Source organism: Phocoena sinus, chromosome 1, assembly GCF_008692025.1.
Source record: "Phocoena sinus isolate mPhoSin1 chromosome 1, mPhoSin1.pri, whole genome shotgun sequence".
Taxonomy (NCBI): Eukaryota; Metazoa; Chordata; class Mammalia; order Artiodactyla; family Phocoenidae; genus Phocoena; species Phocoena sinus.
This window is the reverse complement of record NC_045763.1, coordinates 165,237,240-165,265,055: the sequence shown is the minus strand read 5'-3', so window position 1 is coordinate 165,265,055 and position 27,816 is coordinate 165,237,240. Positions and strand designations below refer to the sequence as shown.

The 27,816-nt window shown below is 38.5% G+C and overlaps 2 protein-coding genes across 4 annotated transcripts in view; one reads left to right on the top strand and one right to left on the bottom strand.

Moving 5' to 3' along the window:
• AIDA (axin interactor, dorsalization associated) overlaps window positions 1-5,914 on the bottom strand; it is a 42,661-nt gene extending 36,747 nt beyond the window's left edge. Inside the window, exon 1 of one of the 2 annotated variants that reach the window (XM_032632921.1) lies at window positions 5,629-5,914. In XM_032632921.1, coding sequence (XP_032488812.1) covers window positions 5,629-5,738 — 110 coding nt within the window. In that variant the 5' untranslated portion in view covers window positions 5,739-5,914. The remainder of the gene's footprint in view (window positions 1-5,628) is intronic. The other variant, XM_032632929.1, reaches the window with a different exon arrangement.
• Window positions 5,915-6,010: 96 nt separating this feature from the next.
• BROX (BRO1 domain and CAAX motif containing) lies at window positions 6,011-26,796 on the top strand. Of its 2 annotated transcripts, XM_032632910.1 has the most exons (14): window positions 6,271-6,361; window positions 6,979-7,041; window positions 9,294-9,410; window positions 12,157-12,263; window positions 12,602-12,698; window positions 15,555-15,650; window positions 16,627-16,699; window positions 17,691-17,796; window positions 18,509-18,598; window positions 20,288-20,373; window positions 21,210-21,291; window positions 21,594-21,744; window positions 22,961-23,120; window positions 24,115-26,796. In XM_032632910.1, the coding sequence occupies exons 3-14, from the start codon at window positions 9,310-9,312 to the stop codon at window positions 24,199-24,201; spliced, it is 1,236 nt and encodes a 411-aa protein (XP_032488801.1). In that variant the 5' UTR covers window positions 6,271-6,361; window positions 6,979-7,041; window positions 9,294-9,309; the 3' UTR covers window positions 24,202-26,796. The 2 variants fall into 2 exon arrangements, with proteins under 2 accessions (XP_032488792.1, XP_032488801.1); XM_032632901.1 differs by lacking the exon at window positions 6,979-7,041 and having other exon boundaries at window positions 6,011-6,361.
• Window positions 26,797-27,816: the final 1,020 nt, after the last annotated feature.

The window sequence follows — 27,816 nt, the reverse complement described above, 5'->3', positions numbered from 1 at the left end:
GCAGGTCACTGTCAGAAGAAAGGATATAGCTCTAAACTCCTGCTCAAATGCTAGCAGTCAGTAGACAATGATGTTAAATTCAAACAGAATCCTGTTTTTAAAAATTAGGCAACAGGCTGGAGGAAATATTTGCAAATCATATATCCTATCTGATGAAGAACTGATATCCAGAAAATACAAAGAACTCTTCTAATTCAATAGGGAAAAGACAAACAACTCAATTTAAAAATAGGCAAAAGGTATGAAGAGACACTTTACAAACAAGATTTACAGGGAAAATAAGCATCATAAGAAAAGACACTCAGTATTACTAGTCGTAAGAGAAAAGCAAATGAAAACCACAGTGAAGTACACTACGTACCCACTAGAATGGCTATAGTCAAAGAGACACACAATAACAAATGCTATCAATGTAGAGAAACAGGAACTGTCATATATTGCTGGTAGAAATGTAAAATGGTGCACCCAGGTTGACCAACCAGTTTCCCTTTAAAAATTACACATAAATTTACCATATGAGCCAGGAATTCCACTCCTACATCTCTACCCAAGAAGAATGAAAATATACGTGCACCCAGGCTTACACGTGAATGTTCACAGCAGCATTAATGATAACAGTCAAAAAGTAGAAACAACTCAAATGTCTACCAAGTAGTGAATGGATACACAAAATGTGGTATACCCATACAATGCAACACTACTCAGCAGTAACAAGGAACAAGGTACTGATACATACAACAACATGGATAACTTCAAACACATTATGCTAAATGAAAGAAGCCACATACAGATCACATATCACATGATTCAATTTACGCGAAATGTCCAGAAGAAGTTTCATTTCATCTTCAGAGACAGAATATAGATTAACGGCTGCCTGGGGTTAGGGTGGGAACATGGAATGACTGCAAATGTGCATAAGGGATCTTTGTGGGGTGATGGAAATGTTCTAAAGTTTGATTGTAATGATGGCTGCACAACTTGGTAAATTTACTAAAAGTTCACTGAATTGTAAACATAAAATGCTGAATTTCACTGTATATAAATTATACCTCAATAAAGTTATTTTTAAAAACTTTTTGTAAAACCTAGGCAAAAAAATTAATTTTCTAGGGCTTCCTTGGTGGCACAGTGGTTAAGAATCCACCTGCCAGTGCAGGGGACACGGGTTTGAGCCCTGGTCCAGGAAGATCCCACATGCCGCGGAGCAAGTAAGCCCGTGCGTCACAACTACGGAGCCTGCACTCTAGAGCCCGCAAGCCACAACTACTGAGCCTGTGTGCCACAACTACGCTTCAGCCCACGTGCCGAGAGCCCGTGCTCCTCAACAAGAGAAGCCACTGCAATGAGAAGCCCGCACACCACAATGAAGAGTAGCCCCCGCTCGCCGCAACTAGATAAAGCCCGGGCACAGCAACGAAGACCCAACTCAGCCAAAATTAAATAAATAAATAAAATTAATTTTTAAAAAATTTTAATTTTTTAAGCCCATAAATGATTGCACCATTTTAAGACAAAGTGAGACATAAATCTGTCCACTGAGGGAAAATCCCCCTGCTCTGGGTATCAGATGAGCAGGTAAGAGTTGACATTCTATTAGTAAAGGTAAAAAACCTATCAAATATTTTTCTCTAGAGAATAACCTCAGTTTCCAAGGGTGCCTACAGGTAATACAGGACTGCTCTCAAGGGGAAGTTTTAAATATCCTTAAAGCACATAAATAAGTGGCCCACAGAAACCCCACAGCAATCCATGACAGAAACAAGTGCTTCTCAAACTATTTAGAGTGAAGAACTAGTTTTTTCCCCCGCAATCTGTTCCAGGCTAATACTTTTATAAAATAAAATAAAAACTATCATTAAGATGTCACACCACAATGAAATTCCTAAATTTTTTTTTTTTTTTTTTGCAGTACGCGGGCCTCTCACTGCTGTGGCCTCTCCCGTTGCAGAGCACAGGCTCTGGATGCGCAGACTCAGCGGCCATTGCTCACGGGCCCAGCCGCTCCGTGGCATGTGGGATCTTCCCGGACCAGGACACGAACCCATGTCCCCTGCATCGGCAGGCAGACTCTCAACCACTGCGCCACCAGGGAAGCCCGAAATTCCTAAATTTTAAATCCCCATTTCTTTATTTATCTCGTTGCAGACCAGCAAGGATGTGGGACCACACCTTGAGAGGCACTGACACAAGGCATAAAAAGGATGATTAACAGGGCTTATCCTATCTTCAAACTCACCCATTCATTTAACAAATACTTATTGAGCATCTGTGTGCCGGATTAATGCCTCAGGACTGATCCTGTGAAATAGCTGATTCTAGGCAGCAGAGTCCATGCCACTCTACCCTAAGTTAGGGGGCAGGTACCCCCAGGGTGCTGAAAGAGGTGGCCTGCTAGAGGGAGTTGTTTTTAATTGATCATGTATATTTTAGATAGCAATTTTAGTTTTGACATAATTTGCTTAAATCTTCCAACAGTACTGTGGCATCAACTCCTTAATGCTCCCACAGCATATTCCTGAATCAAGCCATTCACTAGAATACAACAATTATATAATATCTAAATAAATAATTACTTGATAACAGTCTAGTGCTACTCTGGACACTACGTATACAGTAGAGAACAAAATAGACAACCCCTCCTATACCCTGTTTTCAAAGAGCTTACATTCAAGTGGGGAGAGAGACAACCAACCAAATGAATACATAAAATATATTGTACTTTAGATGGTGATAAATACTATAGAAAAAATTAAGCAGGATTGGGGGTTGGATCTGCAAGACTGAGGTAGAGGGAGTGGGAGTGGACAGCATACTTAACTGGACAAAGAGGGTCTCGCAGAGGTAATATTTGGACAAAGACCTGAAGGAGGTGATCAATCGGCCCAAGCAGATAATGGGGGAAGAGTGTTCCAGAAAAAGTACAAAAGCCCTAAGGCAGAAGCAAGCTTCAGGAAACAGCAAGAAGTGTGGCAGCACTTACTCTTTTCCTACTTCTGTAATAGCAATACCTATTTATTCTAAAATCCTCCAGCATTTCTCACAATGAAAAATAAATAAATAAATAAATAAAATCCTCCATTAGACTCAATACTTTGAGGATGGATATCAAATCTTATTCATTTCTATACGCCCAGCTCTCACTTGCTGAGAGATGAACTGTTTAAGCTGTGATATTCTTACCTTACGATAAGTACAAACACGTCCACTCCCGCCCCCACAAGGTCCCCATCCCATGAATTCACTCCTGTGTGTTGCACAGCTGTAAAGACACAGCTGCCTCTGCGGTCAGAAAGGCCAGTTCTCCCAGACTTCTTCTAGCTCAGTATCTAGTCAGTTACTAAATCCCATCCATTCTTTTTCACATCATTTAGTGGCCCCTAAATGGTCTCCTTTTCTCACAGATAATTCAAATTAAAAAAAGACAACTGGCCTTCATTTTTTTTTTTTTTTTTTTTTAGTTGCCACATGCGGGCTCAGTAGTTGTGGTGCATGGGCTTAGTTGCTCCACGGCATGTGGGATCTTCCCGGACCAGGGCTCGAACCCACGTCCCCTGCATTGGCAGGCGGACTCCCAACCACTGTGCCACCAGGGAAGCCCCTGGCCTTCATTTTTGAGTGTATTAATTTTAAAGTCAACATCGTGTATGTAGCCTGTATGTTTACAAAATTTAAGCCAATCATCACATATTTCTTTTCAAATTTGACACTGGTGGTTTTTATAGTAATTTTAGAATTACTACTCTGAATCATTAAGTTCAAGGTTAGTAATGAGGTTCAACAATAGATTTGTTGGTGCCTATTACTCTCTTGCTGAGATATTTTTAGAAATTCCAGCTAAACAGCTTGCATATTCAATTTTCCTTTGTAATTTCAATTGGACATGGTATTCTTCACTTTCCATTGTGAGGTCTGCTGCTGAGTGCCAACAGCTGCCATGTCCCACCATCACAAGTGAGAGACAGCTTTAGATTTCAGGCTATGCAAGTTTAGTTAACGCAGAATGAGTATATATGGGTGTTCACTATCTAACCGGCTACAGTATGGAAGGATACATTCTCTGGGAATGAAGGAAGTCTTCTAATTTGTCCAATTCACTTATACAACGCATCTTTAATAAATGCCTTAAACACTACATAGTAGAGCAGACAGGATTTGGAACTGGGGGAAAAAAAAAAAACCCAGACTTCAGCAGTATAGTTTTGTGACCTAGGTAATCCAGTTAACCTGAGCTTCAGTTTCCTCATTTGCAAAATGAAAATAATAATATTCTCACCGAGCAGTTACAAGAGTAAAGTGAAATCAAGTGAAAGTGCAAAACAAATGACAGTAGTTGTTACACATGGCAAAATGGCCCAAACTATGGTGGTTTTCAGGGCTTTTGAAAACTACAGGCAATTCAAAGTCAGTAAGATGAGATAGAGAACATCCACGCACTTAAATTATCTTAATGGCCAGATAAACACAAGTAACTATTGTAGAAAAAGAATACAGGATTTAGATCTTCCAAGCACTAATCGTGTATTCTTTCCAAAAGATGCTGGGGCGGGGGGGGGGTGGGGTGGATTTTACTTACACATGGTTTCGAACAATAACTTGCTTTAAACCAAGAAGTAATTACTGGCAACAGTTTGCAAACAACAGCATTTTAGCAGGCAGTTCCTATTTTCAGTAAAATGTACAAGAAACTATAAGCAAGGTTTAATATATACGCAAACCTTGTCTTTTAATTTTAAAAACACCGCTGAAGTTTTGGGAGGAAACCATAAAGGGAAAGAAATCGGACTTGGGTAGATCAAAGAACCTGGTGCTCACATGTACCCTGCGGCTATACATTATACACAGGAAAAGGAGGGACCCAAGGAGGCGGTGGTGACTCCTGTGCGTGGTCTATTAATTCACATTTTGCTCTCTTCTGTTCACATCCTGCAGGGACTCCACCCAGAGCAACCGAGCGAGGGGGTGGGTAGGACTCACCCAGCCTAGCAAATAACAGTCCCAGAAACCGAAACGGAATCGAGGTGAATTGGGAAAACACGGCTCCCCAGAAAGAGGGGTGGAGAAGGGGCGCGAGAGGAGACCTTTCTTTGGGCTGAGGAGATACCTCCGGCCTCGCTGCCTCCTGGGGGCACTCCCTCACCTCCCCTCAATCGCCACCAGTTCCCTCCTGCCCTACACAGGGGAGGAGGAAGGCACCGTACACAGAGCGAGGCCCCTCATCCCGGGGACGTGGGCGGAGAACACACAAGTATTCCTCCGAGATTCTAAAAGAGAAACTGAGGGGCGGCAACCTGAGAGAGGCGGAGGAGAGGGGAAAAGGAAACTGACTGCAGAGCGGGGGACCCATGAGACGGTGGCAAGGAACTCAGTAGGTAGCCTGAATGGGCTGGCGCCCCAGGAAAGAAGGGCTACCTGTTGCACGGAACTGGCCCTGCTGAGGCGGAGAGCAAAAAACCCCAGAGACCGGACCTTGGTCTCCAGGGCCAGTGGGACCTCAGCCCCAGCGCCTGCGGGGCCCCACCCTGAGAAGCCTTGGCTGCAGATACAGTGATGAGAGACACCGACAGAAAGAAGCGGGAGGCGGCCGACTGGAGCCGGTCTGGCCCGCTCCCGCGGTTAGTCACTCACATCTGATACTCGTCTATCGCCTCCACCAGCTGGCCCCAAGAGTCGAAGTCGGCGCCTCTCCTAAAACTGGCGCCCCAGCGCTGCAGCAGACTTCGGGTCACCTCCGACATGGCCGGTCCCCACCCCGTCCCCTCCCGCCCCTACCCCAGCAAGGCCGGGCTCTAGGGCGCCATCCTCCCCGGGCCTGGCCCCGACATTAACAGGGCCAAGAGGAACCGCTACGGCCACCGCCACCACCCGCCAAGGAGCCGCCCAAGCCCATTTGCCGCCACAGCCAAACTTTGCGGCTCTGAAGCGGCCGCCCCGCCGAGGCTCCGCCCCCGAGGCTCCGCCTCGTGTTAGGTTGAGGCCGCCCCGCTCCACCGAGCGGCCGCCATTGTTATTGCGGCATTCTTCCTCGGGGTGGGAGGCTCGGCCATCTCTGCTCTTTGTCTCTGAAGGAGACCGCAGCTCAAGAGGGAAGACTGTGGAGCAATATCTAATAAAGGACTAAGGAACGGAGTGTTTTAAGGGGACTGCGACAACGCGGCAGCCTCAACCCAAGAGCGGCGCGCACTGCCGCCTCGGTAGCTGTCATGGCCGCCCTGACCACGTGATCGGCTCCCGCAGGCCTGGTTTCCGTCGCTCAAATTCGGTAATCCGGGCTCTGCGACTCCCTCCCTTTCTCGTTTGAGGACTCGGACACTGCCTTTCTTCCCTCTGGAGGGGTGCTGTACAGACATCGAGAAATCCGGTAAGTATGTCATGAGGATGGGCGTTTCCCAGTACTATCCCTACCCGTGTCGTCTCCCCGGAGTCCCAAGCAATAGAGTCAAGGTTTTTACACAGGTTCCATAGACTCCCTGATAGTGGTCCCCAAAAGTCTCCTTCAAGTGTTTCAAGGCACTAGAAGGAGATTTTGGGGGACCACTATCCGGGAGTCTATGGAACCTGTGTAAAAAGTGCCTTGGAACAAACGAGAGAAAGAAATTCACATTAGCCCCACGAATCAACGGTATTAACAGCTATATTCACTGAATCGCCTTGCCCGCGTCTCCACTAGCAGTTGGGGGCGGGGGGAGGGTCTTATGGCTGCATAGGAGTTTGTTTAGGCACCTTCTGCCCGCCTCTCCCGGGTAGATAGTATCGGCTTTCCATGAAAATGCCTGTTCAGGAGGGGCACGCTAAGGTGTGCGCCTGCGCAAGGTCTTAACGGCGTTAAACCAGACGGGGCCCGGGAGGAAGAGGCTGGGTGGTAAACAGGAAGTGGACGTTGGGAGCTCGCGGGCGGTAGGTTCGTCGCGGGACCCAGGGTCTCCGGAGTGGGGAACCCTTGTCGGTAATCGGACTCTTCCTGTGGCCTCGGCTTAGGTGGCAGCCTCGATCCGACTGTTGTGCTGGTGGCTTCAACGGCACCCTTCTTTGCACCTACAGGTGGGTGTGTCTTCCTTTTACCCCCGCCCTTCGAATTCTTGAAAACTGGAGTGCGGGTCTCTGACCAGACAGATTGGGTAGGGAGGGGTAGAGAACACGGTACTTTCCGTCTTCGGTCCTGAAGTAAAGATATACAGAACTTAAGACATTTTCATCCAGGACGTGGGAGGCCGCCTTAAAAGAGTATTTGTGGAAAATTTGTCACGGTCAAGTGTATTGTGTGTCATTATCTCTGGGAGGCTTGGTTTATATGCACAGAGATGCAGTATTAGTTTACTTAGGTTATAAAGGAGATTTACGTGGATGATATTTAGAAGGTTATATATTTTTGAAGGACTTGTTAAATGTTTTGAGGTACTCAAATGAACTTGCTCAATTTTTCATTGAATACACAGTGCGTTTCCTCATCCTTAAATAGCTGGTGCTCTCCAAAGACGGTTTTGCCATGAATAAATATGGTAAGGGAGGTGCATAAAGTAGATATTTTTTACACTGTGCAGCCCACGTTTTTTTCCCCGATAAGAAAAATCCATGGACAACATTGTATATAATGCTTTCAAATTAATTAAATCTTACCGATTTTGTCTCCCACTTCCCGAAATCTAATTGCCATATTTAAGTCTTCACCTACACCTTCCTGTATTATCTTCGGTATCTTCCCAAGGACTTTTAAGCAAGTGACACACTCCTGTTTTCTTTTCTTTTTTAACCTGAAAGGTGTGGAACTTAATTTTTTTTAATTGGCATTTCACTTAGGTAGTTTTTTAAATGTTTTGGTTTTTAAGGATAGACATTTTTTTAAATTTATTGAAGTATAGTTGACTTACAGTGTTTGATTTCTCCTGTACAGCAAAGTGACTCAGTTATGCATATATACATTCTTTTTCATTATGGTTTGTCACAGGATATTGAATATGGTTCCCTGTGCTATACAGTAGGATTCTGTTGTTTATCCATCCTGTATATACTAGTTTGCATCTGCTAATCCCAAACTCCCAGTCCTTCCCTCCCCTACCTGCCCTCCCCCTTGTCAACCACAAGTATGTTCTAAGGATAGATATTATTATTATTATTATTTTTAACCAACTAAACTGAGTTTATTAGGGACTAGCAGAGAAATCACAATCAGCGATATGCAAAGATGGGTGACCATAAGCAAATACAGAGAACAAGCAAGGGGAGCATGCTTTTATAGGGAAAAGAGGAGAGTTGGGAGGGGCTGTAATAACCAGAGAGTCCATTGGAGGAACCCGGGAGTCCAGAGTATGGAGGCTTCTCATTGGTAGGCCTGCTACAGTCTGACTGGCTGAGCTGCCATGGATGGAGAGAAGTTTTCTTCTTCCTTCTGATAGTAACCTAGAGGTACCTTCCTGTCAGAGATGTAGGTTTACTTCTCTCCTGTTAACTGAGGTCTCCTAGCGGGACCTGAGAGCCCCCCCCTACAGGCCTGTCCCAACTCCAACTCTACCTGAGGTTTCTTCAGTTACACATGCTAAATATGTTCATAATTCAGCCATTTTTTACCGTTTTAAGGATAGATTTTATTGATCAAGTATCATGTGGGGTTTTTTATCATGAAAATATTGATTCTTATTAGCTATTCTGTGGAAAGTATATTTATTATAGAACACATGCTACAGCCAATCAGTTGGCATCAGCAATATCATGTGGGAGATACAGTTAATTTAAAACCTATTTCTGTCAAGTAATCTTAGCAGTCTAAATAAGGGTCACCATTTAAACCTCTTTCGGAATCACGTTCCTCTGCTCCTGTGCCCTTCTCATTTGCAGCTGTCCAACCAAAGTCAAGTACTCCGCTCCTCAAAAGTGTAGTTTGGGGACCAGCAGCATCAGCGTCTCAGGTCCTACCCCAGAATGTTGAATTAGAACTTCATTTTAACAAGAAGCCCCCACCTCCTGCCCCGACGTGATTTTTATACACATTAAAGTTTAAACATTACTGCTCCAATATCTTCAGCATTGCAGTTAGTGTGAGCACATTTACAAATGCTGTTTTTTTAATAGGCCTGATCTAAGCATAGGCTGCTATAAACAGACAGTTAAAACGAGATTGATGTATGGCAGTGAGGCATTTTATTTATGTGTATGTCTGTTTTATATATGTTTTATATTAAAATGTATATATCCTGTAGTAATTTTCAACTTTTACTTTAAAAAATATTTTAATATGATTTACACTGCTTATTAAATGTTTTATCTTTAATTTTTATACATTTGTTTTTTGTCAATAGGAAACACCTGGAGAGAATGACACATTGGTTTCATAGGAACCCATTAAAAGCCACAGCTCCTGTCCCTTTTAACTATTATGGCGTAGTCACTGGCCCTGCTGCTTCAAAAATTTGCAGGTAAGCTTTGATTGAGCCCCCCATGGATACGAGGTACTTTTTTAGGGTCATGCAGAAGTATGTAACACACTGTCCCTAACCTTAGACTCCTTATAAACTTACAAATGACATGTGAAAAGTTAAATCATAGATTATTTTAACTGGGTCCTCAAGTTTAGGTCAGTGAGTGAGTCCCAGAGAGGCTAAACAGTCACAATTAAAAGAGTTCAGCTATATGTTACAACAGTACAAGAGACTCCACAAAGTCATATATGGATATTGTTCATTGGCCAGATAGTAAATTAATTGAGTTCTGAGCAGGGAGAGGTCCCTATGACCTGAAATAGCCTTCGGAGTGTTCAGTAGCAGAGAGGACTTGAGCTGGGGTTTAACTGCATTGTATGGCTTAGATCAGGGGTCGCCAGACGGTGTCCTGCAGATTGGCCCAGTGTTTGTTTTCATAAAAATAAGTTTTTATTAGAACATAGCGCCCCCCCATTTATTTACATATTGTCTATGGCTGCCTTTCCTCTGTACAGTAAGATTGAGTATTCCCAGGGGAGACTTTATGACCTACTAGGCCTAGAATATTTATCTTCAGGTCCTTTGCTGACCCCTGACTTAAGATAGTAAGAAGGGAGAGGAGAAAGTCATTTCTGTTAGGTAAACCTTTGTTCTAGGGAGTATGAGTAGAGCAGTTTAACTGGCACAAAAGAGATAGATGCAAGAGAGATTTCGAAGGAGGCATCAGCTGGCCAGATGTCTCATTTGCTCTGGAAAGTTGAAAAGGATTCATTTAGTCTATGAGATACAGAACCTAGATGATCAAGACATTGGTGGTACCAGTAAAGGAAAACCAAGAGAATTGCTACTTTTTGTGAAAAGAAGTAATTGGAGCAAAAGGTTGATCTAGACCAGGGGTTTCTGTAAAGGGCTAAATAGTAAATATTTTAGGCTCTGTGGGCTACACACAGTCACTATTAGATATTCTTCTTTGTTCATTTTTGCAAAATTAAGCTGTGGGTCGTATAAAAACAAGTTACAGGTTGTACTTTGCCAACCCCTAATCCTAGACATTGGTCCTAGCTTAACCGTTTTATCTGTAGCATTGGGCAAGTCTCTTACTAATTACTCATCTGTAAAATTAATAACCTAAATTAGATACTTCTAAGGTACACTTTTCTCGAATTCTGTCATTTTAATATGAATATAATTTTGCACAAGTTGGTTTGCAGGTGATGATTGAATGCCTACTTGGAAATAGCTAGCAAAGTATTTGAGTCTAGAATAGGCCTTAAGGATTCAAATTCTGGGGACTTCCCTGGCGGTCCAGTGGTTAAGACTCTGCGCTTCCAATGCAGGGGGCCCGGGTTCAATCCCTGGTTGGGGAACTAAGATCCCACATGTTGCGTGGCATGGCCAAAAGGAAAAAAATTCAGATTTTTTTCCGAGTCCAAGAATTACCCCTCCCAGCTTTTAATTAAATAACTCAACAATGACAGATTCATAAGGTAGCCCATCCCATTTTGGGTCAGCTGTATATAGTTGTTACTATATACTTTCTTGGAATCAGCCTCCTTAGAGCTGGTACCAATAAACATTCCATCTAGACCATTCAGGTTTAAGTTTGTGCTCCTTTATAAACATCAGTGCTACTTACAGTCCTTCTAAATCTTAAAATATTTGAAATGTTAGTATTACTTCACTCGACACAGAAATTTGAGTATATGCTTTATCCCAGACACTAAGTTCTGGGTATACAGTCCCTACTGTCTTGGTGCTTACAATTTAAATTTAGTCTTTAGTCATTTACACCCAATTGTCTTTAGTCATGGTCCATGTAATATGATTTCTGGATCCCTCGCTAAGCAAGTCGCCTTCTGAAAGAAGATGTGTAACTGGAACAGGACCAAGTTAGAGCTGATAATGTAGATCTAGGATTAGATGTAGTTATACTCGTAGATGAGACCTCAGAAGAGAGAAGAGCAGAAAGCCAAAGACTGAACATTGCTGGAGGTGGGCATATGAAGGGAACACGGAAGAAAATAGAGAAGGAACTTTTAGAGATAGGAGAATCTGGAAAATTTGGCGTTATTGGAATCAAGGGAGAAAAGAATTTTGAGAAAGAAACAATAAATGTCTGCAACATTTATTGCTGCAGAGAAGCAAAGGAGAATGGAGACGAGGGAGCAGTTTTAAAATGACTAGTGGTCACGTGTTTTGGCATGTTTGTGTGTGTGTTGTACTATAGAATGCAATTTTAAAATATGGTTTTGTACTTAAGTACATTTTGACATGTCAAATTTTGAAATTGTAAGGGGCTACTAAAATTATGTACAAATGTTAAATTTCCATTTTTCAAAAAACTTCTATTGTGAACTAGTCAGATTAATTTACTCATTCGTAATTCTTTCCTCCCGTCTTAAAAGCTTGTGTTAGTTTGATTTTTTAAAATTAAAACTTGCCGTGTATCTTTATTATATAATTGTATTCATGATTGCTCCTTTAGTTGGACTGAGTTTATTTTAGTACAACTTTTAAAACAATTGTTACTGGAAATTTCACTTACCTCCAGTGTTAGTCCAATTAAATTCATTCCTGTATACTTAGTAATATCTTAGAGGAAGGGGTGTGTGTGTGTGTGTGTGTGTGTGTGTGTGTGTGTGTGTGTGTGTTTAAGCTTTTACAGTTGAAACTTTTAAGCCACTTTTACATAGATTCATTGTAATACAGCTTACTTAACATTACTCTTTCTGTCTCATTTAAGTGACTTGAGATCATCTAGAGCACGACTGCTTGAATTGTTCACTGATTTGAACTGTAATCCACAAATGATGAAGAATGCAGCAGATTCATATTTTTCACTTTTACAAGGTTAGTTATTTAAATCAATTTAAGTTTTTAAAAGTCAACTATGTAGAAGTTCATATTTGATTCTTAGACTTTTCAGATTTGAATAGTTTAGTCTTCTAGGTTATATTCTTCAGTATGCTTGAGTATCAGAAATGTGAGAATGTAAAGGTAGTATGTGGTCTTTCTAACATTTTGAAAATTAAATGTGTGCATATTTCATATTATGTTACCTTAGGAGAAGGGTATAGAGGGGCTGGGAGTTTCATTCGGGTATCTGAAAAAGTCATTCTCCGAAAAATGTTCTAAACAGACACGTGATATTTCCTGTAAAACTGAAAATGTTTTCTACCTTTTTATAGGTTTCATTAACTCATTGGATGAATCTACCCAAGAAAGCAAGTTACGATATATTCAGAATTTCAAGTGGACCGATACATTACAGGGACAGGTTCCAAGGTAAGCAGCACCAACAGTACTAAATTCAAGCCATTTTTGTAACTGTTTAGCTAGTGATTAACTTGTAGCCTCAATGTAGAAGAAGTAAAATGTAAGTCTGATCAGCATTTTGCCTTATCAGGAAATTAATATAAACCTTTTGACCTAAACTCCTAATGCAGTCTATTAAGTACAAACAGAATTTGTTTCTTCTGGACCAAATCATTTTTGAGATAATCAATATAAATGTTAACTAGATTGAACAGCCTTGACTTTTAATAACACACAAAGAATAGTTTGGGAATTTGAAACCCAAACCTAGATTTTGGTCTTTGCCTCCATCCAAGCAGAGCAGAACTTTGCTTTCTCCACTACTTTCCTTTTCTGATGGATAGTTCAGATGTCTCTGGTCAATCTCCTTCTTTCATTCTCCCCAGTTCCACCCCAGCTCCATACTCTTTTGACTGACAGTACTGTGTTCGTTTTTCTTCCTAATTTCACTGTTTCTGCTCTTTTTAAAAACTTCCCCTCAGAACTTTCTCATCATTCACTTGAAACTAGTTAGATCTAATTATAACAGGAAACCAATCATAATGGTGCTAAATTTTTAACTACTTTTTTTTTTAAACACCATTGGGTTGTTTAAATAGTTACATATCTTTATCTCAATTTGCTTTAGAATTAACCGTTTTATAAAATCAGAAGGGAAGGAAATGGGGATCGGCAAACAACCAGGGCAGGCATTACAGTGGAAGGAGTGTGGACTTTGGATTCATACACACGTAGATCAGCCTCAGAGCTTCTCCTGTGTGAACATCTGCTTCCTCAACTGTATGTTGGGGTTACAGGTATAGGGCTTTTGTGAGGAACAGAATAGGAAATTTTGTATTAAGGGGCTGATATAATGCCAGGCATTAATAGACATTCAATAAATGTTAGTTTCCTTCCTTCCTTCCTTGGGAATATTGTATATAATAGAATTCATAAATTGGGTAGGAAGTTGTGGACTGTGGGTCCTTTCCAAATTTTAATATTCTGGGATACCAAGGTTTTCCAAGTAAGCCTTTGTTTTCTGTTTTGCTTTATGTACCCCTTTGTATTTCATCTAAAATTAAGAAATATTTTCCTTAAAAACTTTTTTTTAAAGAATCAAACCTCTACCATTGTTACATTACAAAACTTTGGCAGATTCTAAAGTGTTTTGTATTACATAAATTTGGCAGTTTTCCCCACCATGCTAAATTTTCATTCCTTGTGACAGCATTTCTCAGCATAGTTTTATGAGACAGTGAAGAATTATGTGATAAAGGCTTTAAGTTATACTGTTGAGTATTCAGTACATCTGAGATTTTTAAGTTATTTAATCCTTGATTGCTACTTACTCAATGAAAAGTGTGCTGTGAGTATATCTTCTGAAAAATGTTTTTTCAACTGTATACACTCTTAACTACTACCTAGATGTGGTACAATAGAAATGGAGTGTTTGGGAGCAAGGCAGATTGAAATAAACGAAGGGTAAACAGGAGAGAGCTATTCATGAGACCCCATAAAAATTAGCAAAACTATCTTATTATTTAAAGATAAAGTTATAAATTAGATATGCCTCTTAGATCACCATTACTAGAATTACTAGATGTAATTAGTAGATGTAATTCATTGGAAAGTTCCCAGTGCTGGAAAGAATAAGCCATTAAACTATGCATTAAATTTTTTTAGCATGGTATACTGTTTTAAGGAGTTTGTTCATAACTGTCATATTTTTGTATGTTATAATGTATATTAAACAGGATAGTTTATAAGGTATTTTTTAATTACATGTTTTGTAACAAATCTTTTTTTTTTTAATCTAAAAAGTTTCCATGTCTCTGTTCCTTCTAAGATGGAGGCAGCAATTAAATAAAAAATACAAAGCAGAATCATGATTCTTGTTTCTTCCCTTTGGGTAATTTTTCTGTATCTTTATTAGTATTATATGTGTAATAAGGGTATTACTTCAGGTTTTTTACTTCATCATTTGAGATAAGTGAGATAATGTGTATAAAGAATTTTCAGGGTCTCATCAGAACAACAGTGAATAAAAATATTATTTGCTTTGTGAGCTTTTTGCCATCTTTGTGTCATGTTTAGTTATAGAATCTGGAGGAAACAAATAAGATATAAAATACACTTATTTTTGAGACCTTTTTCTTTGTAGTATACCAATTGGCTTGGCATTCAGAATCTTCTGCAGTTTCACATCAGCTTGGCTTTTTGCTCTCCTGCTCCTCGATTTCTCTCTATGAACTGGCAACTTCAAGCTAGTTGGGTTACTGCCACCAGAAAAATCTTTATCCTTTCTTGTGCGTTAACAGCATCATTCCCTCATCTGGGATGTCCTTCTGCTTCCCTTCTAGCCATCTTTCAAGGCACAATTCAAACTCTGTTTATACCATTAAGCCTTCTTTAACCGTTCTAGCCTGAAATGATCTCTCCTCTGAAATCCATTTTCTTAAAATGTGGTGTAAGAATCACCTGCTCCAGAATCAACTGGATACTTGTTAAAAATGCAGATTCTGGGCACTTCCCAGACTTTCTTTGTGGGATAAGTTCCAGTAATCTGTATTTTTAAAACTATTCAATGTACAATAACCTTTGGGAACTACTATTCTCATATTTACTATTATGAAGTACATCGTGGACCATTATGTTTAGTCATTCAGTGTTAATTGTGTGTGTGTGTGCTTGTGTCTTACCTCCCAACTTATATTAAACACAAGGACTCTTCATTTTTTCAGTTAGCATTTAGCTCTTTATGATTTTGTGTAAGACGTATAGCAGGCTTCGTATAGAGATATCTCAGTCGTTGACAGTACTTAATGATCATGTTTATAATTCTAGTGCCCAGCAGGATGCTGTCTTTGAATTAATTTCCATGGGATTTAATGTAGCTTTATGGTATACCAAATATGCTTCAAGACTGGCTGGAAAAGAAAAGTAAGTTAAAAGGGAAGGGTTATGTGCATATTATTATTTTTCAAACGTATGGAGCTTCATTATTAAAAAGTCTAGGCTACTGATAAAAAGTATCACTTCTGATAAATGTAAGGTTGCCTCATAAAGCTAATATTTTAAGTATCAGAATTATGGAGCCCACTGTTAAAAGGGAAAACATTTTTAATAATCTTGTCATGGGGGTGGTCTTTCTGAATAAAACCCCAAACCAAGAAAAGGGCTGACTATTTGACCACGTAAAGTACCATAAACAAAGTTAGAAAACAAATGACAGATTGGTCAAAAAAACTGCAGTGCATGTGACAAATTGTTTTTATAATGCTTTTACAAATCAACAGGGAAAAGATCAACAAATCGAAAATAAACAGGCAATTCACAGAAAAATACAAAGCCTTATAAGTTTGTGAAAGATGTTTTGAAGGATTAAGGAACTGTGAAATAAAATGAGATACAGTTTTTATAATAGTACAACTGGATATTAGCAATATGAAACTGGCAACTATCAACTGTGATGCGCCTGAACATGGGAAAAATATGCAGCCATTTAAGAATGGAGCTGAATTCTATGTGCTGATGTAAAATTGTCTCTGAAGTAATTTAGGTGATTAAAAACAAGAGCAGAGTGGTGAATATTGTGTACATATGTGTTTTTAAAGTATGTGCATGCATTAAATGTATATTGATTTTTATGCTTGTTTATGCACAGAAGATTATCTGGAAGGAAAAAGAAGAAGCCTTTGTCCAGACCCCTAAACAGGAGCTCTCTTTTTCACTTGTAGTATCTTCTCTTTGGATATTTTTCATGTGCATTTGTTAGTTTTTTAAGTGTCAAAAAGAAGAAAACGTAGTGAAAAACACAAATGACTAACTTCTGTGGTTTTATGAGAATGTATTAGTTGTTGGTTTTAATACCAGAAACGGGATTCATCCTGTAACTAATGTAACCACTATGTTTCAGCATAACAGAGGATGAAGCAAAAGAAGTCCATCGAAGCTTAAAAGTTGCAGCTGGGATTTTTAAACATTTAAAGGTAAAATAATAATAATAAAATATATTCTTAATGCTTTAATTGTTGAATAATTTTTATTTAATTCTTTGCGGGGTGGGGTGAAGGAATTATTTCATCATGTAGAAAAAACTAGTATGTGTTCTGTTTTCCTTATGTTAAGTACCTTGTTGATGAGTGCAGCCAATTACAGAATATTAAGTGTTTCCACTTCAGAAAATCATCAGTGAATTTTACAATTAGACGATGCAAGTGGTACTTCACTGCTTATTTTTCAGTCTCTTCTGAAAAGATGAGAGAAAACAAAGCACAAAAATTGATAGTTCTGAGCATTTCCCTTGCTGTATGCAGCAGTTGCCAGGAGCCATCATGATTCTGCAAAACCAGATTTTCTGAGTATATTCTCTGTATTTCAGTGAAAATGCCAGCGGGGCAATCAGTACACACTAATTACATTAAATTGCTTGGAGATGTGATGAGAATTAGGGGAAAGACTAATGTATTTTCTAACCAGAATTACCCCCACCCCATTCTAATTAAACTACTATTTACTGAAGGCTCCTGGAGGCCAGTGTTGCATTTTCTCATGATAAGATAGTTTTACAGTGATGAAAAAGCTGTGATCCTGAGTGAGCTACAGAACTGTAGTCTTCTTTATATCTGCTATTATTAATGTGAATGAACAGTTCCGGCTCATGCAAAAGGGAAATTTGGTTTCCGTTTCCGTTAAACATTTTCTAAGTTGAGAATATGACTTGCATATCTAAGCAATTTATTATGACCCAAATTTTGCTCTTGAATTTCTTATTTTTACAAAAATTTATAAAAAGCTTTAAAAGTTTTAGTGTACAGGAACTTTTATTCTCTGTAAGCTTAACATTGCTCCATTTTACACTTTTGTTTGTACCCTAAATTTCTGAAAAATCCCCAAATTGAATATCTCATAACTTCAGTTTTCTAACATCTGAGTTAAAATAAAATTTGGCTTCTTTGTTTTTTTTTTTCTTTCTCTCAGGAAAGTCATATCCCAAAATTAATTACACCCGCAGAAAAAGGGAGGGATTTAGAGGCACGACTCATAGAAGCTTACATTATCCAATGTCAAGCCGAAGCTCAAGAAGGTATCTTAAATATTGTAAGATTTTTTTTAAGAAAGTCTATATTGGCATTTAGTTCTTTTTTTTAAAATCAGAATTAGCTGGAATTGCTGGAGTTTCAGGATTTGAGAAATTTATAGTGAGGAATTTAAAAAATTGATTTTTACCTTTAGCATTTGCCTTCATTTTTCATTAGCTGGAAAAGGCCTTACAGTTTAATGATTCTTTTTAAGAGGATTTTGATTTCATGCCATTTCTGGCAGCATAATTAAGTCTATAACTCATCTTTCCCCCCACTCTACCTTGCTCATTTCTTTTCTGCTTCCACTGTTTGGCTTACCTTGAAATCTTTGCCTTTCAGTGGCAGGAAATAAATGAAGACTTATGTGAAAACAATAAAGAAACTTTGTTGGCTTTTGTTTTTCTTTATTTCAAACTCCAGTGCCCTGGAAGTATTTGTTTCCTCTTACATCATGCGATTTTGTAGTAGGGGTTTTCTGTGATTAGTAATTGGCTAGTGATTTATTTAAGGAAGTGGTATCAGAACCAACAAGCTCAGTGTTTTCTGCTTGTTTATGTTTGCATTTTCTGTAGCTTACTTTTCATGTTAAAACTTTTAACAAACTGTATTAAAGTCCCGAATAGATATCAGACTGTCTTTTGCTATTATAATTGAACTTAAGGTAAATGCAAGTGAACTTAATCATACATTCACTTCATTGTGTTTTGGTTATAGTAACAATTGCTCGAGCAATTGAACTGAAACATGCTCCTGTACTAATTGCTGCTCTGGCATATGAAACAGCCAATTTCTATCAAAAAGCTGGTAAGTTCTATTTTTAGTCTTTAGATTTTCACAAAGCAAAAGGACTCTCAGATTGTTTCATCTTTTGCAAAGCTGTAGTAATAGCTGCACTATTTTATTAATCTTGTTTAAAAGAAAATAAAAGAATTAGAGCTGTTCACGGTTAATATGCTCCATAACTTCTAGTGAAAAGGATGATGCTGTCCTTTTTAACCAATTACATCTAATAATTAAACAGCTGTTTTTCTTTTGAAATGTTTTTGGTCTTTATAACAACCTTGTAGTTACTATCCTTATTTAGACAAGAAACTGAAATCCAGAGAATTAACATAACTAATCTGTAATTTAACTGCTAGCAGGTGGGAGGCTGAGACTAGCACTCAGATCTTCTCCTTAACGTATTATTCTTTTCAGTCACTTATTTAGGAAACATGCATATGTTTCTATTTATCAGATGGTTACTCTTTTAGTTGCTGGGTATACAGATTCACAGTCTAGGGAAGGAGACAAACATGTAACCACATTATTATAGCATGAAATGAGGTGTGGTTACAGGGGTGAATTAAAAACCTAAAGGATCTGGGCATGCTAGAGAAGGCTTTCTAGAGGAAGGTGGTGGTTTAGCCTTATTTTGAAATAAAAATAGAAATTCTAGGTTTGCTGGGATGCTTTAGCATATGGGAAGAGTAGAACATTCTGTAGTATGTACAGAGATTAGAAAGAACTTAGCACATTATAGGACTGAGACATGTTTTAGCTGAAACAGGATGAGAGCTAGGAGCAAAGGTTACGAAAGTGTGCATATGTGAGGCTATGAAATGGTCTGTAAGCCTGTCTGAGAAGTTTGGCCTTCATTTGGTAGGTATTTGGGACCCCTTAAAAGGTATAGTAAAGTCAATCTGACTTGACTGGACTTGAATTTAAGAAAGGTCCCTATCATTGCAAGATGAGAAATGGGCTTACTAGTGAAGGAGTAGTAGGCTGACTCTACTCAGATTATAATCATTTCTTCCTAAGTACTATGGAAGAAATGATGAAGGTTTTGACAAAGATAGCAGAGTAGGAAATGGAGAGGAAGAAATACATTCGAAAGGTGTTTGGCAGGATATATGAGCATGTGTGTTTTATACAAGATGCAGGGATGGAGTGGTGAATGAGGGTTAGAGTATCCTTGCTTCTGACTTGGGTGACTAGATTACTCTTGGCATTGCTGTATTATGAAAAAGGTTGGAAATAGATACTATAATAGTATTCATATTTACTTTGAAGTTCTTAGTCATTGCTATTTTTATCATTATCTCAAACTTAAATTGCATTAACCATCAAATCTAAATAAATAAGTAAATAAAATAAATCACTTTAAATAAAGCAAGGGGTTTTTTTTGTGGTTTTTTTTTTGTGGTACGCGGGCCTCTCACTGTTGTGGCCTCTCCCGCTGCGGAGCACAGGCTCCGGACACACAGGCTCAGCGGCCATGTCTCACAGGCCCAGCCGCTCCGCGGCATGTGGGATCTTCCCGCACTGTGTCCCCTGCATCGGCAGGCAGACTCCCAACCACTGCGCCACCAGGGAAGCCCAAAGCGAGGTTTTTAAAGTGTAAATACTTGAGTTTTAGACTTGAATGGTCTTTTAGCATCTGAACACATAAGCTATAAGTCTCCTAGTGAATCAGGGTGAAATTATATTTTGCTTTTTAAAATGTAACTTTAGATCATGCTTTATCCAGTTTGGAGCCTGCATACTCTGCTAAATGGAGAAAATATCTTCACTTGAAAATGTGTTTCTACACAGCTTATGTAAGTATTTTTAGCCCAGAAACAATGTAAATTACTGTCTCTCCAGCCCCTCGAGCACCAGTTCTGTCATCTCGCCTGACTCTTCGTTAGCATTTTACAGATAATGGACAGCTCTCAGTAAATGTTCCCTGATAGTCAGTGCAGCCATTGTGGAGTAAAGCGAGTGGAAGGAGATGATGTAGAGCTGGGTTATAGCAATGGAATTACTGTTTGATTCAAACCCACTTTTAAGCTGGAACCTTCTGCAAACTTCATGAGAATTCTCTCATTTCATCCTGTTCACTGAGAAAGATATTTACTAATGCTAATCTAAAGACTTACCCATACAGTGTATCACCTGGGTTGGTGAAGAATCATAAATAAGATTTCTTATACCTTATAATCTGCTTTCAAACACACTGCATAAGACCATGTGCAAGCCCTGCATTGATGGTAGACATTTAAAGAATAAGCATGTTCTATTCCAGCCTGGTAACATTTTTCTTAAGACCTGTTTAATCCTTAACCTCAAATCCTTCCTCCTTCTCCCTCTTTGTTAGCACACTAATTTCCCTCCTTTATCCCCTCTGCCCTAATTTTAAAAACAGGTTTCAGCAAATAGTTTTTGCTCTCAGTCCATGGTTAGAAGGCTAGTTTGGCTCAAGGCTTGACATAATTCCACTTTATATACCAACAGAGATGGGGGGAAGCTTATTCAAGTAAAGAGATGTAAGGGACTGCATTGATACTTCAAACAATGGACAAAGGCATTTCTTTGTCTGATGCATATAGAAAACGATGATAGTGGAAAGCATCATTTGAGGAGAGAATGAATAAAAATTTCTTTCTTTTATCAGGCTTATTGTTATCATGGTCAGACTTTGTTGGCTAGTGATAAATGTGGTGAAGCAATCAGGTCTCTTCAAGAGGCAGAAAAATGTAAGTATTCCTGCCAGAATATTAACTCCTCTTTTAAAAACTAATGTTTAATCATAAAGGGGATGGGCAGTTAAAAGAGGTTTTGGCGGAGTTCATGAAAGGGAATGAGAATCAGTGAAGTAATTGGAGAAAAGAAAAAAGTGCTTCGAAAACCTAGAACTTGTAGAAAATACCTACCTACCCCTTATACTATTGTTGGTAGTGCTCTTATGCTAGTTAAAGAGCATCTCTGATTAATAGCCTTTTTAGTATAAATAATCAATAATTATAATCAAATGACTGTTTATCCTTTTCACGTGCAGTTTATGCAAAGGCAGAAGCATTATGCAAAGAATATGGAGAAACCAAAGGCCCTGGACCAACAGTCAAACCTTCAGGACACTTGTTCTTTAGGAAACTTGGAAATCTTGTGAAGAACACCCTTGAAAAATGTCAGAGAGAAAATGGATTTATGTGAGTACAGCTCAGTATGATTTTAGTAGTCGGTATAGTATTTGCAGTTGGCCCTCTGTAATCTGTGGGTTCCACATCCACAGTTCAACCAACCGCAGATTGAAAATATATGGGGGGGCAGGGAGGGGGGATTCTAGAAAGTCCTTAAAAGCAAAACTTCAATTTGCTGCAGGCCAGCAACTATTTACATAGCATTTACATTCTATTAGGTATTATAAGTAACCTAGAGATGATTTAAAGTTTACGGGAGGATGTGCGTAGGTTATATGCAAATACTACTTCACTTTACGTAAGGGACTTAAGCATCTCTGGATTTTGGTATCTGCCGGGGTCCCAGAACCAATCCCCCGAAGATACCGAGGGACGAACGTATTTATAATGTTTAAATAATAATATTGTTTTAATAATATCACAGTTTGTTAGTCTCTATTCCCATACATTTTATATCAAGTTGCATTGAAGTTGAGCATTAATTTTCTATTTAAATTGGTGATAGAATTCACTTGTGTTAGACCTAACTTTTATTCTGCTTTTGATGATAACATATTAAAGCAGGTTTAAAAATTCAAACATGAATTATTAACATATAGCCCACTTCTACTGTCCTAACTTTCTCTTACCTTTGTTTCCCTGCCATTCTTTCTCTGTGTGTTATATATACATACCTTCTCTTGGCATACTCATCTCATTCTCTTTTCAGCCACGTATAAAGCAGGGAAATTCATTTCCTGTCAGTTCTGTTTAGGCCTGTCAAGCAGTTTTCCATTATTAAATCAGTGTTGTTCAAACTGTAGATCAGTACCTATGGAGGTTGTAGAATCAATTTTGTCCCTGCTTTTTGTCTTGCATTCTTCCCTTTATATTCTGCATCTGGTCATGCTGTGCTTTCACATCCTTGAACGTGCCCAGTTTAACTTTTATCACTTCCTTTGGAAAGCATCTCTGACCCCCCAAATCTGCCCCTCTTTTAATTGCCCCTCTTTTGTGTTCTCACGGCACTCCACATCCCTCATAGCTTCAGTTACATTGCACAGTTGTTGACAGGGTTTCTTGACTTTGTCACCTACTCATCTGTAAACTACGTGAGACAGGAAATTGTTCTCTATGCAATTCACCATTAAATTGTCATTTCCTTGCACAAGATCTTGGACATAAATAGACACTCAAATAGTTAACAAATAACTGAATGAATTGCTGTTTCCATTGCTTTTTACAGTTACTTTCAAAAAGTTCCAACAGAAGCCCCACAGCTGGAACTCAAAGCAGTTTATGGTCTCGTAGAACCTGTACCTTTCGAATTTCCTCCTACAAGTGTGCACTGGACACCAGAAACGTTGGCTGCTTTTGATCTCACCCAAAGACCCAAGGATGACAGTGTACGGGATTGGGTTTTTTCCATTCATTCACAAAAATTTCAAAAGAGAATTCAGACTTCACAGTTTGATATTGTTCTCTATTTAAATAGATACATGTATTTGTCTAAATGTTAAATTAGCTAATTACAGTGCTTGGTGTAAAATCTGAACTCTTTCAGAGGTAAACCTCTAGGCGCTAATTGTCTTCTGATTTTTTACATAGTTGACTTATGTTGTTTTCAACACATTATCTTGCCTTTTTACAATTCGTCAGAGCCTCCTTTAAGAAGAGTGTGGGAGGACAGGTCTAAAAAGGATGGCTCATCCATGTTTATATTGCTATAGCAATGCTGTTTTTGATTCAGCATAGTGCGTGGTATTTGAAGATTTGACCTAATTTCAACATTCTGTGACATCATCCAGGGGTAAAATTAGACTGCTTTTATTCATTTGTATCTAAGTACATCTTAGTGTACTAAACCAAATGGTAGATTAAGTGGAAATTTTGAGGTTTAGCTACCAAAAGAGAGGGGGTCTGTGAAAAAAGGGGTGGGAATTATTTTGTAGCCATAGATGCTTCCTTGAAATTTTTTTTTTAATATAATTTCCTACCCATACTAAAACCATTATTCCTTAAAATAACAGTTTTTGCATCCTGTTCAGCATCTTAAATAATGTCCTAAGAGGTAGCCTGTTACTGTCACAAGTAATCTTCAAACTTGAGGGTTCCATGTACACAGGTTGATGGCTCAGTTTCTCCCTCCTCAGAAAGAGTAAGAGTACCATTAGCTTGATTTTTGCCTACCCATCAGGTTTTCGTCTTCACTGAAATGTTGCTTTCCTGTTATGTCTTTAATTGAATTGGTTTGTATGTAGCTCCTGGCACAGCTTTGTTAGTCTCCGTGCTGTGTATTTTAGTATATCATCTTTATATTAGTCTGAAGTGGAATAGATCTAGTGTTTGTTTTCCAGATCTTAGTTTATGTACTTACACTGTATTTTTCTTTCTCCATAGGCTAAACCCAAACCAGAAGAAGTGGTGAAACCTGTGAAAGAACCAGATATCAAACCTCAGAAGGACACTGGGTGCTACATCTCCTAAAATACATTGATACAGTGTGCACTTTGAATTTTCTTCCAGATAAGATAAACCATGGAACTTCATCTTTCTTGAAATGATTTCTCTGAAGCCTATAGATTAATTTAGTACATTCAGAGGGAATCTGCCTTCAGTTTATTTGTTCTTGATTTTTAACACAGTGGAAGTGTTTCATGCTTTGTTTCCGAACTCCTTTTTAATCAGGACAACCTGTGAAAAATTTTTATTGTGCTTCTAAAGGGCATATTTGGGGGTTGGGTTTTTCTTCCTGAACTCTGGGTAGTAGTAAGTTTCAGGTTAATACACTATAGGCCAGAATCATGTGGTTTCAGGTGTGTTTTTCTGTCTTCACAAAAAAAAGTTTATTTTCCTTCCTCTTATTTGATACCAGAAGAATGACAGGAGTCAGTTTTTAACAGACAAGGTTTTTTACCCCTCTCCGTTATGTCAGTTGTAGCACAGACTTGTTATCTTCTGTGTCAGTTACCTTTTCTGGTTGGGGGAAAAAAAATCACTTTTAGTTAAAGATGAAAAAATCTTCATACCAAATCCCTTATACATGTTAGAATCTATAATTTACTTAGAAATCAGTATTTATAGGTATGTTGAGACCATTTAAGAGCTTACTCTTATGCTGATAGCCCTGTACTTCATTTCAGTCTCAGTAAGCAAACCTACAATATTTTTTAAAGTACTTTTTTCTAATGGGTTTTTTACTTAGGGGATAGAACTTGGTAACAGCTCTTAGTATTTGTGTGAGAAGACAGAGTGAAAATGTTTTCGCAGAAGTCAAATAATGCATGATGAAAAGAAAGAACTTTAAGCCTAAACAAGATCGGTTGTCCTGAATTACACTGGTAAATCTCTACTACTTTGTTACAGAAGTTAGAGTAAAATGCCTTTGTTAACCTGATTTCAGTGTACATGGTTTTTATATAGTTTTCTAATACACTTATCCTGTCAGAATTGTATTGCTTTAGGCCAAAGGCCATAGCAGAAACTTAGAGAGCAAACAGGTACAGTATATCTTAAAAATACCTTGTAATATTTGAAATAGTTTAGTATATACACAAACCTGGGAAATAGCGGATACATAATACTTTAATTTAAAAAAATCACACATGTAGGTTTATCTTCTTTTGATTATTCTCCTGGGGCATCACCTAATTTTTCTCTTATAAATGACAGATTGGTTCAAATAATAGAAGTAGTAATAGTAGGGTATGTTGAGAGCTTACTTTGTGCCAGGCACTGTGCTGAGCACTTACATAGATAAACCTTTGAACCCACACGGCAATTCTGTGACAAATAAGTAAAATCTGCATAAAGTATTGAGATAGGAATAAACATTTCATTATGAAAAGTAGATTATACCTATCTGAATATTGTGTTAAAATAAATGATTACTTAAATCATAGTTTATACTCATGGGAAAAAAAGCTACATAGAATCAGTGAGGTTTTTTTTTTAATGTATGGAAATGCTAATTACTCCTTGCTATATAACATTTAATATTTGAAGCTGCAGTTTTCAGAATCAGTGGAGTAATAACTGAACAGACATTTATTTTGTCGTTTATAGAAAAAACACTTAAATTTCCCTGTATTTTTGTGCTCTATGCCATTTACTGACAAAACTTTAAACCGTACTTGATGTAAGCTTATTACTCTTGGCCTGTAAGATCTATTTATTTTAGAAACTAGTGCTTATTAGTTACTAAGTTTTCCCATTTGAAAATTTAGTAACTAGGCTAAATTTATTGACATAATATGTGTCAATTTCACATATTGACATTTTTATGGGTCATACTTCCATATATGGAATGAAAACATGTAATATGCTCAGTGCTTCTGTAAAGTGCAGTAAATACTGGTGTTACATTTAATCAATAATTGGCAACTTTAAGGTAAGCAGATAGTAAATATTCTGTTGACTCAGCAAAGGTGACACTTTGACTAGCTATCCCATTATATATAATATTCTTTGAAATCGTCTTTGAAATTTGGGGAAGTGAATAAATGTAAAGAAATTGCATGAATGTCATAGATGTAATAACTATTTGTGTTAACTATTGCATACTTAGTTTAAACCAGATATGACAACTAACATATCCTGCTAAAAGTGTTGTTAATATACTGAATTATCTATTTATGAAAATAAAAGTGATTCTACTTCCAATTTCATTGGAATTTTTGTTTTTCAATAATATGTTTATTAAGCCAGTAACAAGGTTAATACAATGTAAAATCATATTTCTTCACAGTTGTATTTTAAAATGACAGATGCATTTGCATCAGTTGTTTTATGCTACATGAATTCATTAAACACTCAACGCTCCTTGACCTATTTGGTTTCTACTTATGCTTATTGGTACTTACCACCTTTTAATCTTGAAGTAGGGTTTCAGTCAGCCTGCATATATTTTTATTCACAGTATTATCCAGCATGCTACAGTCTTGTATACGGTGGTGAGCTAAGCTAGAGACCTTATCGTTATTGCTGTACAGTACTCTGCAGAAAACTTTGTACTTTGGAAACTTTGAGGTAGCATTTTCAGTACTATATAAATGTACTCAAATAAAATCATATTCAGAAATATTTCCTTCTAGAGTAATCATGCTTTAGAAAACGAGGCATTTTTTGTCTCGATATGTGCGTAAAAATAAACTTGTGTCATTTGGTTTACTATACTTTTGTATCTAAAGACTTTAATCTGATATTTGAGTAATTTGCTTCGAATTTACATTCTTGTTTTAAAAAATGTTTTTGTAGTAAACTAAAGGGATTAAAATAGTTAATCTGGAGGGGGCGCCTACTCTGAATTATAGAACAGAAAGCGGTGTTGGATTGTATTTACCCAAAAGGCCAGAACTTATGCGATTCAGCATATCTGATGACTGTGATGTGCTTGAGGTGGGTGTAAGCTCATAGCTCCCTCGTAAGAGTGCTCCCCAGAGAAAACGTTAGATCACCCAGCGGCTTGATATTGTCCAGAGCTTCTCTGGTCGTTTTCCTCAAGCTATTGATCTCAGCCTTCTGGGGCTGACTGGGCAGGGACTAAGGTGGCTGGACCTCCCAGGCTGGTCACCTCCAGAATGTCAATGCATTTCCTAGATCATCTGCTATGACGTAGGAAAAGTTGAGAAACACCCCAATAGGACAGGCATGTCAGTAATGTCACTCTTATCTGGTGGCTGGGTGCCTGTTTATGGTCTAATACTGAAAATAAAGGTAGAAGAGTCCGGCCAGGTGATGTTCTGTCAGCATTTCTCAAGGAGGAGCAGTGGTTTGTTTATACATGTGTTTGTTTATTCAGATTTCACATATGTCCTCCACAGAATGCCTCACTCTGCCTGCCTGGGGTGAGTCACCAGTTGGAGTGGGCCCATCTCCTCAGGTGAAATGGCGTGGAGAAACTGGCAGTGAATGCTGTGCTGTGAAGGTGTGAAGTGGGGCTTTGGCTGTCCCATCCTTGCTTTTACCAGAGGCTCAGCCTTCGGACGCCCTCAAGGGAAGAGGGAAAGGGAGGAGGGGGCACCGCAGGCCCAGGCAAACAAGGCTGACGCACTCTTGGTAGTTACCCAGGGCCCGTTCCGTTAACCTGGTTCATTTGAAAAA